The following is a 20,071-nucleotide window of genomic DNA, read 5'->3' on the forward strand; positions in this document are numbered from 1 at the left end:
GCAGTTTAATTATGGGAACTTACATCTAAACCCTGTTCCTCCTCATTCCATTTTGACAAACTGTCGTGATTTTAATATCGAGCATCACGTTAGTTCAGTCAGGCCACGTTAGTCACGCTTGCATCAGCTGACAGTCAGCTGTTCCTGACGTGTACCAATCCAGCCTTGACACCTATCACCTGCGGTCTATTTAAACTCCCATTCTTCAGTGTCTCTTCCATCGCATCGCTGCTTGCAATTAACTCCCTTCTCCAACCCCAACTCCACCAACTGAACCTGTAATCCGATCTAACTTTGTTCTTTCTTTACAGTCTCTTCATTGGAAGCAGTCTCTATCACATTTTGTTTACAACTCATGTAATTGTGAATTGTAATTATGTATGCTTATAATGGTTCTGTTCTGTACCCCAGGGGTGTTTGACATGTCTTGCTGCTCTCCCCGCTCTGTCCAAGCATGGCTGCATGGACAGGCGTGTGGACTGTTGCCCAGAACATAACCATACCGCCAACACTAACTGTATGCAATTATAATTGTCATAAATATACTTGACGGAAGTGGTCCTGATTGAACTATGCTTTTATTAAGAAAACAAGACTTGGCTGATTACTAGGTGGCATAGGCCAATTTAATTTAAGGTACAAAAGCATAATTAGTAAAAAAAAATGCTATTCTGGATAAATAACTTTCATCTGTGTAATTATCAATTAGTACACATCATTACATTACCTCTTTTATGCAGACCTCAGTCACTGCAGACAGAGATGGTCCAATCCTGTAACATAATATCAACTAACAATGTTTCTTCATTTAGATTTGATAGCAGCTTCACTTGCACTGCTGGATGTAGATGCAAGGGGGTGTTTCCAAAATGACTTCCAAGTGAAATGACTTTCCTTGACTTTGATATTAAAAAATGTATTTAATCAAATACAAATATACAACAATAAACCCTATAGGCTCAACTTTAGCCAAACCAGATTCAACTGTATAAAGGCCTATACAGATCCTATTTTCAAATGTCCTCTGAATTTTTCTGCAGTTTTTAGTTTAGATTCTCAAGGGAAGTGAAAATGACCCAACCAATTCGACCAACAGCAGACAGTGTTTCTATGAATTTTAAAAGTGCAAACATTAAGTGGTTCAGTGAAAAAAAAATGAAATGTTTTGGAATGCAGATATTTGTGAAAATATTCTTTAATAATGAAAGAAATGCAAAAACTCATAAATTCTCTTCTTATTAAAAATGAACATTTGAAATAAATGAAGCGAGATAATTTTTTGTTCTTTGTTCATGTACTTTTAATTAATTCTAAATTAATTTCAAGAATAACAAGAACAACACAGAAAACTCATCTTGAGGTGTGGATTCATGTTTCTATGGCCTTTTAAGCTGTCATAAATTATTGCACCCTTATATGAATTCATTTGGTTTTACTTTGTAGAATCGGTCAAAAGTTTTTACTCAAAAAAACAAATTAGACCCCATTAAAGGAATGCAAGGTCTGCCTCAAAGACAATCACAGTCTATGCTTATTTTCTCAAGAACACTGCCCGTGAAGTGAAGATAAACTCAAGGAGCATAACATAAAGCCTTTAAGATGCCATTAGAGTCCATTGGATGCCTGTGGCGACTGCGGTCCACCACACTGCGCTCAACCAAGACCCATTAGGACTGGTTTGCCCCATTTCTCAAATCAATGGTGGAATATGTCATGCAAGTTGCTTGTTGAATGTATTTCTGTTAATGGCTTTCCCTCTATTGCCGTTATGAGGATTGTAAAGCAAGGCTGAGGGTGAGATTATAAAAGAGCGCTCCGTATGAGTTGTAATAATATCAGTTTACAGCAAACTCAGCGTGGAGCCACACTTTTATGTGCTTTATAAAGCTGACAAGCTTTCCTTTGCGAACTATCATTCCTTTTAAAGTTCAACCGTTTCTTCTGCCTCCCTCCGTTACATATGAAGCTGTTTCTCATTAAGGATTAAACAGAGAGTTAGGTTCTCTCTTCCCATAATTAAGACATTCCTAAAATCAGTTTCTTCTCTTAAATCCCTTGGTCTGTCCCTCCTCTTTCACAGTAGCAAGGCACTCCACGGATCTGATACCTAGTACCTATCATCTCAAGGTGTGTGAGATTGAGGATTATGTACTTAAGTTTGTGTGTTTTGTTAAAAACATGACTCCTGTATTCTTGACCTCCCCTCTTTGACCCTTTCATCTTACTGCGAAATCCAATTTCAGGCCTCAGTAATCCCTCTCTGATCCCAAATACTTTCATAAAAATACAGCAGTTGCACTTTTAAGGTGGTCACTGTCAAACATGCCCATAATGCTGCAGGACCTGACACATCAATCAAAGGTGCTGCCCCCTTATCTGATCTGTGCTCCCACCTGTGACCCCTGGCTTCTGACCTCTAGTCTGGCTGCTATGGTGGGTGCTGTTGAGGGCAGATTCACAAGACGGGGGCTAATTAGGTCAGATTGCGGCGAACTGTGCATTACAGCTGAAATTGGAAACACATGCTCTGACCCAAAGCAGGATAGAGAGAGAGAGAGAGAGAGAGAGAGAACACCAGGAAAGAGTTAATAGTGGAGCTGGGGGTGAAGAAACTGGGGGTAATGTAAGGTGGAGTGGAAGGGTTCACGAGGTGCAGTTATGGATCTATGAAACTGATGTGCATGAGGGAGGATGAAGAGAGGGAAAAAATTATTTAATCAATTAATGAATAATACCTTTTTGAGACCATAAATCTAACCTCATTTTTAGGAGAGCATCTGTGGACAGCATACTGGTTTCCTTGACAGCTCCGCTGTTTTCAAAAATTGCTATAATTTCTATGTAACAGATTGTAATTGCTTTGATATTTGAGGTTTAAGGTGGAATATCCATTGCCATGGAAATAAATCTGAGACACACACTATGAGCAACACAATGAAAACAAAAATGTACTGCGAGTAACAATTACAAAAAACACTTTTCCAAAGTTTGAAGATTTAATTAATATTAACATTTAAATAATAAATAATATGACATTTGTTCATAACATTTATTATTAACACTAGCCTATATATTTAATATTATTTATTTTTAATTTATTTAAACAATTTTATTATTATTTTGAGATTAAAATATAGCAATACAAATTATATTATTTTAATTTTTTTTAATTACTATTATTATATTATGTTATTTTTATAAGGGGTGTAATGGTACGCAGTAGTCATGGTTTGGTACGTTTTAGGGTCATGGTTCGATACGAGTCATTTATTTTTTCATTTATTTTGAACATACAGTATAAAGACATACAGTACAGAGCAAGCAGTTGTTTTTTATTTGAATTAGATTGTATAATTTCAAGATTTAAAGCAAAAATAGAATGGTATGACTTTAGATTTGGGAAATCATGCTACATAAAACATATCTGCACAAAACAAAAACAGCAGACGGACTGAATGAGAGTATATCATTGATAATATAATGATAATAATAAGCATCTGTTTATTGAGTGTCTTTTGCAAAGCTCAAGGTCATATTCTGTGAGAAGGATTGTCTCTTATCTGTTTCAACATCTGAAAGACATGCAGCTTCATCAAAAGCGCTCATCTATGACAGTGTCAGACTTGCGGTGTGGTCCTTGTGTGATGAGTTGCCCTGTATAGGTGTTTGGGGTGTAGGGTAGTAAAAGGTATTTCACAAAAACAAGTAATACAGGTTCTCACTAAGACCATTTGCTTAACTGATATTTAGAAATGTATTTTTTTCGTTCAAAGATAAGGTGTCAGAGCTCTCTGTGCATGTGCATGTATGTGTGTTAAACCATTTGAGTGCGAGTGCGTGAAAGAACTTTTGTACCTCAGTTTGAGTTTGTCCCTTCTTTCCCTTTCTACCTTTGTTTGCCTGTCATCTCGCTCAATAGCTCAGTGACTCCTCGCTCTCAATCATTCTCTGTTCCTGTGGCTCTCGCTTATTCTCACCAATACACCCTGGGGTTGAAATATCTAAGTGCATATGAAACAAGTTCAGACAAAACCAGAGAGACAGAATAGTGCTAAGGAGGTAAAGACTGGGAGTGAATGACACTAAATGCCAAGAGGGAGGAACAGCGTCAGGAGAGGACAGAAGCAAAGATATGAGGGGGCTGGACCACATTTTAGACCTCACTGAGCTTAGTATTTGTGTGTGTGCTTGTGTGCGCTCACCTGTGTTTGTGTGTGTTAAATATGAAGTTCCACACCGGTTCCCCGTTCCTCATTGAAAAACTCTTTTCTTTACCCCTCTCGTTCTCTTATTCTCTCCCCCATCTCTCTCATCCCCTGACTCTTTCACAGAAAGTCTCACAGGGGCAGGGATGTAACAGAACCCTTCTCTCTTTTGTCTCCTTTCTTTCCCTTATCCTTTCATCTTTTTAAACTTTCTGGGGAAATGGGTTTTGGTGGGATGGAAATTTCTGCTAGGTGAAAGGAGGAAAGAAGAGGGGAGAGGGAGATGGAGAATGAGAGAAGGCAATATACGTCTCCTGCTATAAAAACTAACGGCTGGTTGGCTGTAGATGCTGTAAAAAATCTCCAGAGGAAATTGCTTTAACAAATTGCCCCCTAATTCTAGAGCTGCATGGTCCCGAAATCCATCCTGTTCAGACCAGCATGAACTGACATGAAATAAATGAAATTCTGCTGTCCACAACTTTTACAGTACTGTTATTAACTAAAAGGTCACAAGGTGTAGGATGCACTTGTTTGGGGTGATTAGTTTGTACTTTAACTCTATTAATTGACAATAAATCAGTTAATAAGACATTCTATCCATTAATCTACATTTAAGCCATTTTCAACGCTTTTTTTGTTTTGTTTTTCATTATGAGAACCCTCACACCCACCGCCAGCAGATGGTCCTCGTCCTTTTTTTTCCTCTACCATAATGTCTTCTTTCAGTACTGTGTCCATTCCTCTTCTTCTAAACCAGCCCTCTTTCACTCCCACTGGCTGTTGTCCCCTCACCGCCTTTCGTGAAGATGCCTTACCGCACGACTTGAACACTCAGACCTCCACGCCGCGGGAATTTCTGGATCCACTAAACTTTTTAAATCTTTTGTTTCAGTTTAAACGTCTCTCATTTACAGCTCAAAGTCGGCGATTTGTGGTCTCACTGCTGGAAAAGTAGAGCTGCCGCTCATACACGCAGAGTCAGAGGTGTATTACTGCTCTGGATGTTCACCGCTTGCATGCAAATCCTCCAGAAGGTCGCGCGTGAGGAAAACAGATAAGCGTGGAAATACAACTCGACGTGGACCCTCTCAGACTGGACTCCGGAGATGATGTGGGAGACTTCTGTAGTCTGAACTATGTGAATCGAGAGTTCTTCTGGAAATTTCGTTCATTTTTGCTTGAGACTGACGGACTGTAGAATCAATGTGGTGTCTGTCGAAGATACGTGTGGTCCGAAACTCACCTAAACGGTAGGTGCTGCGTGTTTTTAAAGATAGGCCTTTTAACATGTTAGCGTACTACAGGTGTTCACTAATCACACGCTTCCGATGTTGATAACATCTAAAGTGGTGTAATGACAGATTCATTTCTTTTGGCTTCATTTTCGTAACAGTTAATTTAATGTTAAGCGGGTGTTGATCGGACTCGTTGACAGGTTGTCAAGCTTTGGAATAAGCCGAACGCCAATGAATCGTTCAACTGAGTCGAATCGTTACAATGAATCAGATGACTCGGTTCTCTTTCGATACGAACTGATACAGTATGTATGAAAACAGCTGGTTTTAACAGCATTTTATCAAAACATCCTTTCAAGCCAGGTGATATTGATACATTCCAGTATTGTTTACTGCAACATAGGTAAATTATGTAATTAGCTGAATCATGGCTGCAACAAACTGGACCACAAACCACACATTCTGTATTAAAAAAAATAATTGCAATAATAACTTCAATAAACAGCAATTTGTCTGGACATGTACAGTTTTTGCTGAAGCGGTTAAAGCATGTAACATGAAACCCCATCATCACGTACTGTAATTTAAACAGCTTTTTAAATGTTTTTATCGGAAACCAATTCTTCAAAAGAACCGATTCATTTTAATAAGTTGGACTCATTACTAGTCGAGTTTGAAACGATCGTGAGAAGCGCTTACCCCGGGCCTCGAAAGAGATGACTAAAAACTGTTCTGGCGAAAGACCAAAATATGCTTGATCTGATATTTTTCAGCCGCTAGCGAATCGACAAGACTATTGTAGTCAACGGCGCTGTCCCGTCCCTCGCGTGCAGTGTGCGGTTTATATGTAAACCTTCTCTGTCCGGTGCGTCCGCGTTCCGCTCTCGGTTCAGGTGTTGACCAGGTGTTTGCGTGCAGAGGTCAGCAAGTAATGTGACATTTGTTTTCCTGTCTGCCTGCGTACCTCGGAAGAAGGTCTCTGAAGTCAGTCCAACATGCTGTTTAAAATACACAGTAGGTGTGTTTGTGTTTTTGCATTTACTTTGTATCGTTCCTCAGAATGATAGTTTAAATAATCCAAATCGTTTTATTTTGTAATATTAGAGGTACTTTGGAGGAAAAACAAATGGATGTAGATCTCCACAGGAGAGTAGTAGTTTTTCAGTGCTAATGTGTTTACACAGTAAAGGAGTTAAAGGGGTTGGAGCTGGCAGCCATTGAAAACAATAATGAACACACATGCACACCCTGTCAGTCACCTGTCCTGCTAGCCCATGAAAACAGAAGTTCACAACTATTGTTTACTACATAATGAATGTTTATGTAACTATTTTCCCACCCCTGTAACACATAAAGTGTTGGGGGAAGTCATTGAGACAGAACAAGAGAGAAAAAAAAGCTACAGGTATTTATGAGACGTGAACTCTTCCTCCATTTATCCAGGCAGGATCTGAAGCAGTCCGAAGTTCTTTCTGAGAAAGAAAGTGGGAAAGTGTGGATGGAGATTATCCTAAAGTGTGAGGAGTAAGTGGAATGTGTCACTCATTGTGTGGTAGCCATTTTCAGATGTGTTCAAGCTACTGATTTCTCAACTGCAACACAGTGCCTTTGATCAGAAACATCTGCACAGCATGCTGATTTTTTTATGTGAGTGATTTTATGAGTCAAGTTACGGTATGTTTGTCTTTGAATAATAATCCTTGTCTGCCAAGAATTTTTTTTTTTTCACAGAGGGAATTTGTGCAGCGTCTTTTTTCTTTCTTTTTTAAAACTAATATTAAAGAGTAAAATATATTTTTTAACCTTTTGTTTTATTTTACCCAAGAGTTTTGTTTACAATTTATAATTTAGTTTTAAACAACCATTGTGTATCTGACCAACCCATAATCAGGCGGGGGGTTTTTTTTGTTTGTTTGTTTTTTTCTCCAATGTGAACTTTCCATATTAACATATATTATATAGTTGGCAGCGCCCCATCCTTCAATTAAAGCCTAATTGCAAAGCCTGCAACAAAGACATCTTCATAATTCCAAATAAACCACAGTGATGCAATTAAGAAACTATACAAATGTACTCTTTCTTTACTTTTTGAATAATTCTGAATCTTCTTCCATATTATTTGACTGGGATTGGGCTCGACAGATCGCTAAACACTTGAGTACCAATGTGTAATTGGGCTGGTCATTTATAACTGTCTAATAAGAAATTTGTGGAAGCTGGAAATCAATTTTCGCAGTTCATGTTTAATAAATGGTCTTTTTTCGGGCTGGATGAAAAGGTTTGAGTTCTGAAAGTTATAATAAAACTAAATAGAAAAGATAAACGTGTAAATATAAAGTTGGAATGTGACATGACATGATCTGTTTAACTTGATTTGAAGCCGTTTTCATTTTCTTTCCAATTCTTTGTGGCTTGATATGAGGGTTCAGACTGTGCTGCGTTGGACGCATATGGCCAAGTGTATAGGGTGAGTGGGACGATGGGAAAATTCCAAAATTGTCAGTCATGTCAAGTCTGAACAGGGGGATTGTAGAATGTCTATCATGAGTCACGCTTTTGTTCGGATTGGAGAGGATAGATAATAAAGGCCATACATCTGCAGTAATTGATTTGACAGGCTTGTTAGCGTGACAGCATGAAGTGGTAGTGGATCCTCTGGCTGATTTCCAGTGAAAGAGATTATTTATTAAGTGGGTTTAAAGCTTTCAGTGGCATGAAACTGAGAATTGAATGAAGTGGAAGAGCCAAAGTGTTTGTCTGGCTTTTGTCTAGAAGATGGCAGATTACGCTTGTCATGGGGGTGGGAGCAGTGGGTCAGATCAAAGATACGTGTGGATGTGTGTGCACAGGTTCCTGTGAGGTAGAGTGTATAAGATTGGGTTAAACATGTGGGTTCATTGTGTTCAGGAGCTTGGTGTTTTTAATGTGAGGCTGCAGGCTCATTTTTGATCTCTGTGTAAGGTGAGGGGAGAAAGTGCAGCATTACTCTGGTTGACAGAGTTGCATGTCATTGCTGCAAATGGAGCGCACTGATTGAGTGGTTCTGCATAATGCCCAGCGTCTACAGATATGCCTCCTGCACGTGTGTCTGCCTGCCTGCTGCTTGTGTTCCCATTCCAAAGCAAACATACACATTAACCAGCAAGCTTTCCTCTCAGGTCACACACATACGCATGCACTACACCCTTTTTCACATACAGTAGGTGCACACACACACACACACACACACACACACACACACACACACATACTGCCTTCAACCATGAAAAATGCTTTTACTCATAACTTTTGTTAGTAAGTCATTTTTGGGGGACAGTAGACATCTTTTCATTCATCTGTTAATTTTATGCAGTAAAAATGCACTCCATATATAAAATTATTTGAATGCAGTTGAGCATGTTTACTTTATGAAAAAAAAACTAATGTGTTTTAAGGTCAGTAAGTAAGTTAAAACGTCAATTTTAGTTTTTTATGACAAGGCAAGATTGGTTCAGGTTGAAAAATGCCATGTTAAAAACGGATTTTGCTATGGATACACACATATTAGAGAAGGGGGAAAAATTATAATTATTATGATTAACTAATTGAAATGTATTTTAATATAGATTACTATGTATAAAATCACATATTTAAGGTGTTTAGAACATAATTTAGTACTTTTTATTTGATGGTTACATTACATCATTCAATTTAAACTTTTCTTGAAAACCATCTGAAACCACCATGAGTGTAAAGATTACATTTCTAAGAACTTGCCCTGTGCATTTTAAACTAGATTTTTCCTTTATTGGACTCATTTGTCATTGAATATAGTCTAAATATTGCAAAATAATATCTAAATATTGATTCTTTCGTATGGTCATATATGTAACTTCATTTCAGCAGTCAGCAACATGCTGTGATTTAGTGACTCTTGTTTTTATATTTTTGCATTTGGTTGTTTGTGAGACAGTATGAAGTGAGACTGTATGATTTTGTCAACATTAGAGGTTGTGAAAGAACAAGACTGTAAATCTCGCTGCAAAAATACCACCATCTTACACATAGCCCCAATTATATTTGCGTTTAAAAGACAAAAGAGCTTCATTTGCACATAGCACACCTGTTTCTATGTTGAACGTAAACAGGAAGTAAGCATTTATACATGTAGTGCTCTATTTCCCGGCATGCATATGCATGGACTTGGTGGCATTCTTTCCCTGCTTGTGACAGCAGGCTTACTTGTGCATTGAATTAGAGTGTGTTCGTTTGGCTTGAGTGTTATTAGAAAACTGTGTCCGGGGCAGAGTGCTGTTATTATGAGTATCACAAGTGGTGATTTTGCACTTCACACACAAACTTCTTTCCTCCCATTCTCTCCCTATGAGTCTAATGATTATCTCTTCTTCTCAAACGAACAGTCACTTGACTCTGCGTACACTAGCTTTACTCGCCCTCGCCCCCCTCCTTCATTCTAGCGTGTCCCGCCTGAGGAAACCACATCACTGACATTCTGAGCATTCTTCTTTCTTTCTAAATGCCTCTCCCTCCCTCATCTCTCAGCACAACAGCAAAGGACTGGTGAGTAATTTACACCTGGCCTTAACATTGGACCGATCGACTGCATCCCTCACTGTATCATCCGCAAGTTGACACACTCTAGGTCAGTGTGGTCAAATTTTTCTTGTCAAATACTTGCTAAAAAGCTAATTTAATCAATTTTAAGAAGAAATTTTTGAGTTGTGTTGCTTTTAAGAGCATCACACCTCATGCCTTATATGCTTTATGTAGTTTGCACTCATTTTTGTATATATTTGGTATAAATTGTTTCTATATACACTACTGTCCAAAAATTGGGGTCATTTTTTGCATAGATGCATTAAATTGATCACAAGTGACAGTTAAGACAAATAAATGTTACAAAAGATTTCAAATAAATGGTTCTAGTTTAATTCTTTCAATTAATCAGAATCCTGAAAAAAATATATGACTCTTGGTTTCCACAAAACTATTAAGCAACACAAATTGAGCACAAAATCAGCATATTAGAATGATTTCTGAAGGATCATGTGACACTGAAGACTGAAGTAATGGCTGCTTTGCCATCACAGGAATAAATGACATTTTAAAAAACATTCCAATAAAAATATTCACAATATTAATGCAATATTGTATTTTTGATCCCTTAAAGCAACCTCAAGGAGCAGAAGAGTTAATCTTTTCAACCCTCTCCTCACAATGTTCATATATAAATATTATTTTGATTGTACAATGTGACAAGAAAACCAGTGATGAGGCACATTTATCATTTTTGATGTGGTGGTTTTGCTTCCACCTGGTGGTTGACAGTGTGCTGAGAGTAAAAGGAAGCGAGTGTATCATCCATCAGTGTAGTTTTACTCGAACCCCCACTAAATAAACATATAAATCACCTCCACTGGGCCAGTAACCACCCAGGAGCTTGTTTTAGGTAGAAGACTGCTGAACTTTGGCATTCCTGTCAATAAATAACCTAAATCTCTGAGGTCTTCTCAGTACTGCTGAGAGTCAGGTTACAGAAGTGTGTGAATATGGGATCATCAGGTCAAACGTATGGAAAAAGTATATAAGACAAAAACATATATATTTATTATAAAAGATGATGAAATGAGCATTTATTTGAAGCCCAAAGCAACATCGCCTTCTTTTATTGATTCATTCTTTGGCTCAAACAGTAAAGTAGCATCTTTTTGTTTGCCTCAGTCATGCTCTTAATCTGTGAAATTTACAACCTTTTCCATACATACCAGAGTTGTTTGTGGTCTCGTGTGAAACTAGGCCAGCACCAGACCAACACTGTTAGTGGCTTTATTTCAAACAGAGCTTTGCCAGACGTCGACTAGCCGGTGACTTCATGTCTGTGCCGACCAACCGGAGCAGGCAATGGTGAAGCTAGTTTGTGGCTCCATTCTCCCTCTACACAGAGACATGAATCTGCTGCTTGCAATTTTGCATCTTTATTTCCACTAGCAAATGCTAAAGCTGTAAAGCTATAGTTTTACAGTTTTATGCTTATTTTACTTTATTTTTATGAGTTGGCAATGAGGAAACCTGTTCCCGCTTCAGAGTAAAAAAGTATACAATGGAAAAAGTATGCATTGCAAATTATCTTATTTTGAAGTCAGCATAAAATGAAACCATGTCTATTTTCAAAATGCATGTTATCATCCATGAGTGTTTTTATAAAAAAAAAATATATATATATATATATATATATAATTTGTCATTTTTAATCAAAGAATCAAATGATCTTCTGGTGAAACAACAGACTTCTCTCTGGTGACGTATGCTGGACTTCTCCAGAAATTGAGTCCACAGAAACCCCATCACTTTCTTACTATTAACAGCAAGCTTGTATTCAGATCTGCCTTCATCCAATCAACAACCACTGGAAAGAACTAAGTCTTGCCCTACATTTTTTCCTACCATTCTAAACAGTCCCATGTAAATATTTGTGGTGTCTTATTAAACTCCACTGTTCTTCCTCTTTATGCTCTTTCTAATTCTAGCTTTTTTCTTTTTATCAATTCATAGTTGACACGTCTTGGGAGTGATGCACTGGCTTCCCCTGGTTGCCATGGTGATTGCCTCGGCCATGCCTTTCTCTCAAAGTCCTGTGCCCAGGCTTGTTGTCGCGGCGATAGAGCCTGGCAGAAACGACAGCAACATCAGCATGCCGACCAACACATCAGTGGACAACGACTCCCCTGATGCTGTTTCTCACAACAACTACAGCACACATGACATAGCTCCTCACAGAACAGTCGATAAGCAGAGCACGCTTGAGGAAGACCATATATCCAAAGATAGAGCAAACCGAGAGAATCTTCTAATAGGTGGAGGTAGGACTACCGGAGCAGATGCCTCCAGGCCGCATGAACCCAGGAAATACAAATCACAAAAAATACTGGCTGAAAAAAGCCATGATATTCTCAAGGACTATCAGCTTGAAAGTAGCCAGTTTCATGAAGAAAGCAGTATTGAGGCAGAGACTTTTCTTAAAGATGACAGGAACGCAAGAAGTCCTATGGTCTCTCTGCAGAGTTCTCCAGTGCAGGAACATCTGGACGAAGCTCAAACGGTTGGGAGCACCAATGCTAAAGAAATGGTGCAGCAATATGGAGGGTTTGGAACAGAACAGGGCTTTAAGTTTGATGACATAGGCCTACGAGAAGAAGATCAGCTGCTTTTGCTGGACGCCAATCCTCGGGTACTTTTCTCCCCGGCCCTCTCCCCACCCAAACACCCACCTCTGCTCTTAATGCTGGAGTCAGGCTTTCTGACCAATGACGTTGAGGATGAGGAAAGCCACATGATGGATGCTAACACCTCTGCTCACAGAGGAGACAAAGACACATACAGGAACTTACTCTTGGGCCTTTCTGATTCTGATGGCCACATTCCAAGGGTCCGCCGCAAGCGTCAAGCCGCCCACAGCGCACAAGGCATGGCACGCTCCGTATGTGAGGCCGAAACCAGGTGGGTGACCAAGAAGACCGCGGTGGACTTACTGAGCAACACCGTCACTATTCTGCCTGAGATCCCGACCCAGACTGGGCCACTCAAGCAGCGTTTCTACGAAACAACGTGCCGTAAGCCAGATCCAAACAGGAGAGGTGAAGTGCAGGCGGTGGAGGGGGCCAGCTGCTTGGGGGTGGATAAGAAACACTGGATGAGCAAGTGCGAAACCAAACAATCGTACGTACGCGCACTCACCTCAGATGAAAACAAGAGGATAGGATGGAGGTGGATCCGTATTGACTCCTCCTGCGTTTGCGTGCTGCTCACTAGAGGGACGTACAACACTAAGAAGTTGGAGTGAGGAAGAGAGCGAGAAGGCAGAAGGGACAGCTAGCTTGGACTGTCTGAACATAGGATTGACACGGAGTTGATAGATCATGTGAATTCTGAGTGTTTGAGGAGCTGTATCTGTTCTGGTCCACTGTGTGGGGGATATTTCGTTTCCAGATGTTCCCACATATCTATAGCTGTACCCCAGTGTCTTGCTGAGGACAGCCATGGAAATCACCCTTGTGTTGCTCAAAACCTGATGTTTGTCACTCTTAAACGTGTTAGAAATTCATTGCATTAGATACTGGCAAAAAGGCATCTGCAAACAAATAATGCCAGTAAATAATTTTCACTTTTCCAACCAACAAGTATGAAGTCAGTTCTCCTCAAGTTTATGCAGATTTCCTAGCACAATAACTGCCTTTGTAGTTCATTATAATAGCATACGACTGTGTCTTCATTTTAAACAATATTTATAGACCGATAACAAAAGTGTACGTGTGCTGATTCTTTAAAGGAAATGCCTCATGTTTTGATATTTTCACATGTAATGCAAAACAGCAATACAAGTGAACTGTCTGGGTAATATATAGTCTTTGACGATATTCCTCAAGTCATGTGAGGATGAGGTTGATTCACTTTTTTTTCTAGGTGCATTCTCTGTAACTTATATGTGTTTCATGAAACAGTATACGGGTTGAAGTGATATGAGGTGACGATGAATTCCTCCGCTCTGCTGTCATTCCTCCGGTCCATATCCACGTCTGAACTCACACAAGCAAGAAAACCTCAATACCGAAATCCTTTTTTCTTCTTCTTACTTTTCATATATTGTTGCATTTGTTTTATTGTATCTATAGTATACAGTCAATAAGTTATTACTTCTGAACTAGTATGTAAGTCTAAGTACTTGATATTAATATATTTCTTTATAAATGTACAATAAGTGAAACATATACATCATGCAAATATATGTTTATTTATAATAACCAAAAACAATTAAGCTGTTTAGTGGTCAGCAGTGGTCCTTCAAATGCCTCTCCCAAAACATGAGCCTCTTCGGTTTCGGTGTCAGAAACGATGGTTCACCCATGTACTGTCCACTCAGCAACTGTACAGAAATACAGTCCAAAAAATGAGTGTTGGATGAAATGAACTGTATTCCAGTTCCCTGGTTACTGTATTAAGAAAGCTGTGGAAGTCAGTACACAGGGTTTGATGTTATTTTTCACATTGAGTCATTGTAATAAAAGTATTATGCAATCTTTGTAAGGTAGATACTTTTGAATATGATTTTATTTTTTAAGTAGATGGAAGAGCAAGAGGTGCTTTGGTAAAATACAAAGCGGAATATATGATTGTATTTCTTTGATTTGCAGTTGTCGAATATAAAATCTAAAATCTTACTTTGCACACAAATTAGCCTCTCAAAATCACGAGCACGCCAAACTCTTTAGTACCATTAGGAACACTTTATTTTATTTTGATTTTCATCATCTTCATTATCATTATTGTTTATTTTGCAGACATCATTTTCAATTTGAACCACTGTCATCCTCATCAACAGTAATGGTTTGTTTTCAAATCATAACACAATTTTGTCAAAATGTACACATACAAGTAGCATATTTTAATGACCGTGTTTTTAATATTTCATATTTACGCTTTAAACTAGATCAAATAAAATGACAGTCAGAATTATTAAATGAACATGTACATACAGTTATTCAATACATACATACAGAAAATAAATAGTTATCATAAAAAATAAAAATGAAAATACACACATTTTACAAATTGTTCCCCAAGCTCTTAACCTCATATGTTAATGTACACATAATTTTTATTTTTAACTCCATATTGTCTTGTTCCCCAGTAGGTTTAGTTTGTTGTCGTCTTGGTTGTTTGACATGCATCGCAACACAGAAGCTAAACATTTTCTCTCACTTGTTTTCCCCCCGGCCCTTCCCCATTTCTCCTCCTCGGTTCACCTCTGCTCATCTTTTATGGCTTGCGTTGTTAGAACGATTCTGTCCATCAGGACTCATTTCTGCTGGTCACTTGCTTTGTTCGCAAGCATCTTCCCTCGCGCATCTGTCTCTCTGCCACCACCAGCTTCCCTTCATTTGCTGACTTTTAGTCTTTAATCGAAATGTTCGAAAATGTAAAAAAACACCTAGTAGTAACTGAGCAAGAATTGTGTCCTTTGCAGTCTCATGTGTAGCTCTCACTGCTCAGCTTGTGCCGATTGAGAAACACATCCAGCGAAGTGTTGGCCTCACACAGCCTGGCCCCTCCACTGTGCTCTGAAGGACTTCCTCTGAACCTTACCGTATGTAAACATCCCTGAAGTCCAGGTCGAGTTGCCACAAACATCCTTTGCTATCGATAGACTCAAGAGACCAACTGCAGGCAGTTAACGAAAGCCATTCTGAGGAACTAGGGCTGCGGGCAGCGCCATTGAAACGAAGGATGGAAAGACGCGAGAGTTCATCTACAGACGTCCCATCAGCACAGACAAAGGAAGAGAGAACGACAGAAAGAAAGAATAAACAGTCATCCGATTCCTCCAACCATCCCATTTCTTACCACTCTCGTGTCATACATTCTTCATGTCTTTTGTCGTCCTTTTTTTTGTTCTTTATTTGTCTCTTTCTCCATCCCTCTTCTGTTATTGCAGAATGGTCAGACCAGTAGAGTTATATTTATAAATGTATATATTCATTGCTTTTTTTCTGCTTATCCCCCCTCCTCCCCATGAATGAAATGTAAAGCCGGTTCCAGCTCTCTGACAACGGCGCCCCCTGTGTGCGAGAGACAGAATTACAACACATTGATAAAGTATCAATAAAGACCAATTTATGGAAGCCAATTTCCACCAAATAAGAAAACAATCATGTCATAACTGAGATAAGTCGTATCCGAGATAAAGACAAAATGGTGTAAGTAAAAACTATAACATAATTATGACATGAAAGGCATAATTATAAAACTAAAAGTTGAAATTATGAGTTAATAATGACACAAAAAAAATCATTTATGAAGCCATAACTGACAAAAATAAAAATAGGCAAAATTATGAGTCTACATGATTATTACTAAAATCCTTCATGACAAAAAGATTCAGCTTGGTATGTCACAATTTAAACTTTTTTTCCCCACTCATAATTATTACATTTAATGTCATAATTATGACTTTTTATGTCATATATAAAATTTACCAGTGTATATACCAGTGAAAATAGGCTTCCGTACAGATGGAATCTGCAGACTTAAAAAAAAATAATAATTCTGATCTGAATTTGGGAGAAATTGTGCATGTTAAACCATTTATTGTAAGTGAGCTGAAACATTATCTTGAATGAACAAACGAGGGGTGTTTATGTGTGAAGGACTTAAGAACTCTACAAGATTCCCTGTAGGCCTGATAATGATTCACACACAAACACAAATCCAAAACACACGATGAATCGCAATAAAAACAAGAAAAGCAACCCTTTCCAAAACAAGTTTAATGATACAGACATATAAAGAGCATGTCTTACTCTCTCATAGCAACTAAAGGAAACCCAACAGAATGCTAAAAGTGCATCGGTCAAACTTCTGGTGATTTGTGTATTTACATGCATCAGCATGCAGAGGGGAATCAATAACAGAGGTGTACTGCACATCTTGGGGGCCCTGCCCACACATGGTCATTAAATACTTTCCTTTTGTTCAGAAACAAAAGTAGCTTTTTATATTTACAAAGTCTGGTGGGCAAACTATTTTTATTTGTTTTGAATAATTTACTATAGTATAAAATCTCTATATATAACAGATAAAAAAAAAAATCTAGCTAGCCGTGTCTCACCTTGGCAGTCCCTCAACAGGAGTAGGTCCTCACTGAGCCAGACTCTGCCCTTGAAGATGCTAAAGAAACAGACACGTGAGAGATAGAGTTGCAAAATGTATTTCTAAACAACATTATACAGCATCCACTTCTGCATAAGATAAGGAAACGATGTTATTACAACGTTTATCTGACAACTAACACAACATCACTCTGTCATAAAGTTATTTCAGACTTCATTGCCGGGATTTCCACAAAGCCATGCTTATCCTCAGTCCTGGGTATTTTTCGACTAGTCTTTCCTCTTATTTATCATTTCTTATCTGAATTATGGTATATTCTATTCTATTGACTGCCGTGAAATAGTAAAATGTACTGTATGTCTTCTTACTGGTCATGTGTGTGTGTGTTGTATTTTATATGTTGCTATGCTATATTTTTCACACACACACACACACACACACACACACACACACACACGCACGCACGCACACAGGCATCAAATAAAATTCATGAGGTACTATAACTGAAAATATCTCGACATCTTGTAGCTGTATCTAGTTTTGTAAAACTTATTTGTCAATGAATCTTATAATATTCAGAGTGCCATTCAAAAATGTCACAAACCCAAAGAGCACGGAAATTTGGCTAAATCCTTCGAAACAGTTCAAAACAGCACATTTTTAATGCTTAGCACACGTGCCCGTGACACGTCTGAGCTGCAGTGCTCCTGGGAACTGGCCTGTGTCAGTCCCTTCTTTCCATCCAACTACTTGCTTGTGCAATCAAAGCATAAAAATCTTGATATTACAGTTTCTATTTCTCAATATTTAGATCACTTTTTTTAAACTCTTCACACAGTGAGCACGACAGCAGTCTCTGCTTGGTCACAAAATACATTCATTGACTACATCTTTCAGTTTACATGAATTTCTTTCTTACTCAGACATAATCGCCACAAAACCTCAATTTGCCTGTATTGTTAAACTTCAAAGTTTTAACACCTAACACACAACTGAATAAGACAGCTTTTTTTTTTTACAGTAATACCATACTGAAATATATTCCGAATCTATCAAATAAAATACTATAAAAACAATTAGATGTAGCTGGTTCTTTCACTGCAATCTATACGAAAATGGACAACTTACAACCAATTTTGAACCATAATGTAAACGCGGACCATGTAACATATACTGCAGTGAATACTAAACAGTAGACAGCTGTCACTCTTGTTTTGTAAAGATATGTAACAAAAGTAAACACTAGATGATGTCACTTGTCGTTCGTGTTTTTAGGTCATCGTTTTGTGAGTGACAAAGCTTCGCATGTGTTTTGGAAGAATGACTTGAATTGAGACATCTATGAAGTATTCCTAGTAGATTTTTTTTAAATTTGTCCTACCGGAAAAACGGTAATGTGATTATTAAAACAAAAAGTGTGCCTTCCCAGGGGAGGACGTGTGGTCTCACCATCACTCTGGACCTTCCTCAGGGTGACTGAGGGGGTAGAGATGGCTGAGGCACGGAAGTTAGCAGGCAAGGTCTCTGAGGAGTCAGAGGTCACGCCCCTCAGATCTTTCTCCCGGAACATCTTCCTCCAAGAAGGGGAGCGGGTGAACGTCTTGGTGCCATCCTAGAGCACACAAGAACAGAAGAAAAAAGATCAGCAGTCTGAGGAACAGAATCATATTAGTCGCTCAACAGAGAATAATTATGAACTCAATTATCAGCCATGTTACTTCAATACAAAAAGAAAAAACTGGCTGCTGAATCAATCTCCTGTAAGAGGAGGGTCATTATACTGCTGTTTGCATTTCGGTGGTGGGAGGTAAAGGATGATCAAAATCCAGCTGTGCTCAAGCCCCATGGTGCTCACCTCATCTGGCCTCCTCTCTGTTCCCATGGCGATAAGAGAGTTATATTCCTTCTCCAGAAGCTGTCGTGCCTGGATGTGGAATAAACAGAGTTTACATGTAATCAGCCCGGTCCGGTCAGGGGTAGAGAGTAGGTGCTGCTTTCATCTAGAAAGCTCTTCATGTTTGGAGACTTGATGAATCAACAGGGTTTGTTTTCATGCAAAAAAAAATACATCTACTGTATTAAAAAGACTAACTGTATATATAAATATAAAGGCTGTCAATATCTAAATATTTATTTGTGCCCCCCCTCCCTTGCAAGAAAAATGGTTTCTTGAGATAAAAGCGTCTGGTGAAGTAATACATGTAAATGCAAGTTAATGTGTAGGAGATATATAGGTCATCATGTGAAAGTGTGTAAAACACAGATGTATATTTGTGAGGAGTCCTATCACTGCACCTGTGTGTTCTGATTGGGTATCTGCAGGAGCAGAGCGAGGTCAGTGTAATCAAAGGTGTCGTCCAGGGCGAGCAGGGCACCATGCACACCGATCTCAGTCAGATTATCTGCATACTCCTTCAAGCCGATGGACTGCACCCAGCACATAACACGCTCGTTTGACCACACCATCACATCTAGACAGGAAACACAAGGGCTGGACTATGAACAGAGTTCCAGGAGGGTGATAACCACTGATCATTATCACTGGATAATGATCGATTTCCATCTTGGGTGATGCCTCTGGATTTCATCTTTTGTTTCAGTTGCTCCTGATCTTTCAAAGGGACCTCTCATGGCCAATGCACATTTAGACACATGTGTTTTTGTTTCAGACAAAGTCTTTGTCTCTGTTTTGTGTTTCTAGGGGATTCCAGGGACTTTGCATTTGTTTTGTTGATTCAGCTTCTCAAAGCCAAAGTTCAAAGGAAGGAATGAAACCATGGAAAACAGTTAAACCGTTCCTAGCGAGTCATTTACAGTGTTGATATCAGTGTCAGTTTTAAAAAAAAACACCCTCACAGCTTCAGGTACAGTAACTGCATATTCTGTAGATTTCTGTCTGTACATGGCAGAAAAGCTATGGATGGCAACATGCCCTGTACTAGGGGCCTGGTTTAGCCAGATTTA

The 20,071-nt window shown here is 38.7% G+C and overlaps 3 protein-coding genes across 4 annotated transcripts in view; 1 reads left to right on the forward strand and 2 right to left on the reverse strand.

The window, feature by feature from the left end:
* LOC132149113 (excitatory amino acid transporter 2-like) overlaps positions 1–5,008 on the reverse strand; it is a 28,206-nt gene extending 23,198 nt beyond the window's left edge. The window contains exon 1 of the mRNA XM_059558057.1: positions 4,880–5,008. Coding sequence (XP_059414040.1) covers positions 4,880–4,946 — 67 coding nt within the window. The 5' untranslated portion in view covers positions 4,947–5,008. The remainder of the gene's footprint in view (positions 1–4,879) is intronic.
* A 313-nt stretch (positions 5,009–5,321) lies between these two features.
* On the forward strand, positions 5,322–13,566 carry LOC132149115 (uncharacterized). Its single transcript, XM_059558061.1, has 2 exons — positions 5,322–5,458; positions 11,996–13,566. The coding sequence occupies exon 2, from the start codon at positions 12,015–12,017 to the stop codon at positions 13,281–13,283; it is 1,269 nt and encodes a 422-aa protein (XP_059414044.1). The 5' UTR covers positions 5,322–5,458; positions 11,996–12,014; the 3' UTR covers positions 13,284–13,566.
* A 1,138-nt stretch (positions 13,567–14,704) lies between these two features.
* Positions 14,705–20,071, reverse strand: part of LOC132149119 (liprin-alpha-3-like) — a 38,988-nt gene continuing 33,621 nt past the window's right edge. For both annotated transcript variants that reach the window (XM_059558066.1, XM_059558065.1), the window contains 5 exons: positions 19,403–19,578; positions 18,963–19,031; positions 18,557–18,719; positions 17,106–17,164; positions 14,705–16,056 (listed from right to left, as the gene is read on the reverse strand). In XM_059558066.1, the coding sequence (XP_059414049.1) occupies positions 17,118–17,164; positions 18,557–18,719; positions 18,963–19,031; positions 19,403–19,578 (455 nt within the window). In that variant the 3' untranslated portion in view covers positions 14,705–16,056; positions 17,106–17,117. The remainder of the gene's footprint in view (positions 16,057–17,105; positions 17,165–18,556; positions 18,720–18,962; positions 19,032–19,402; positions 19,579–20,071) is intronic.

The sequence above is a fragment of the Carassius carassius genome, chromosome 9 (assembly GCF_963082965.1).
Source record: "Carassius carassius chromosome 9, fCarCar2.1, whole genome shotgun sequence".
Classification (NCBI taxonomy): domain Eukaryota; kingdom Metazoa; phylum Chordata; class Actinopteri; order Cypriniformes; family Cyprinidae; genus Carassius; species Carassius carassius.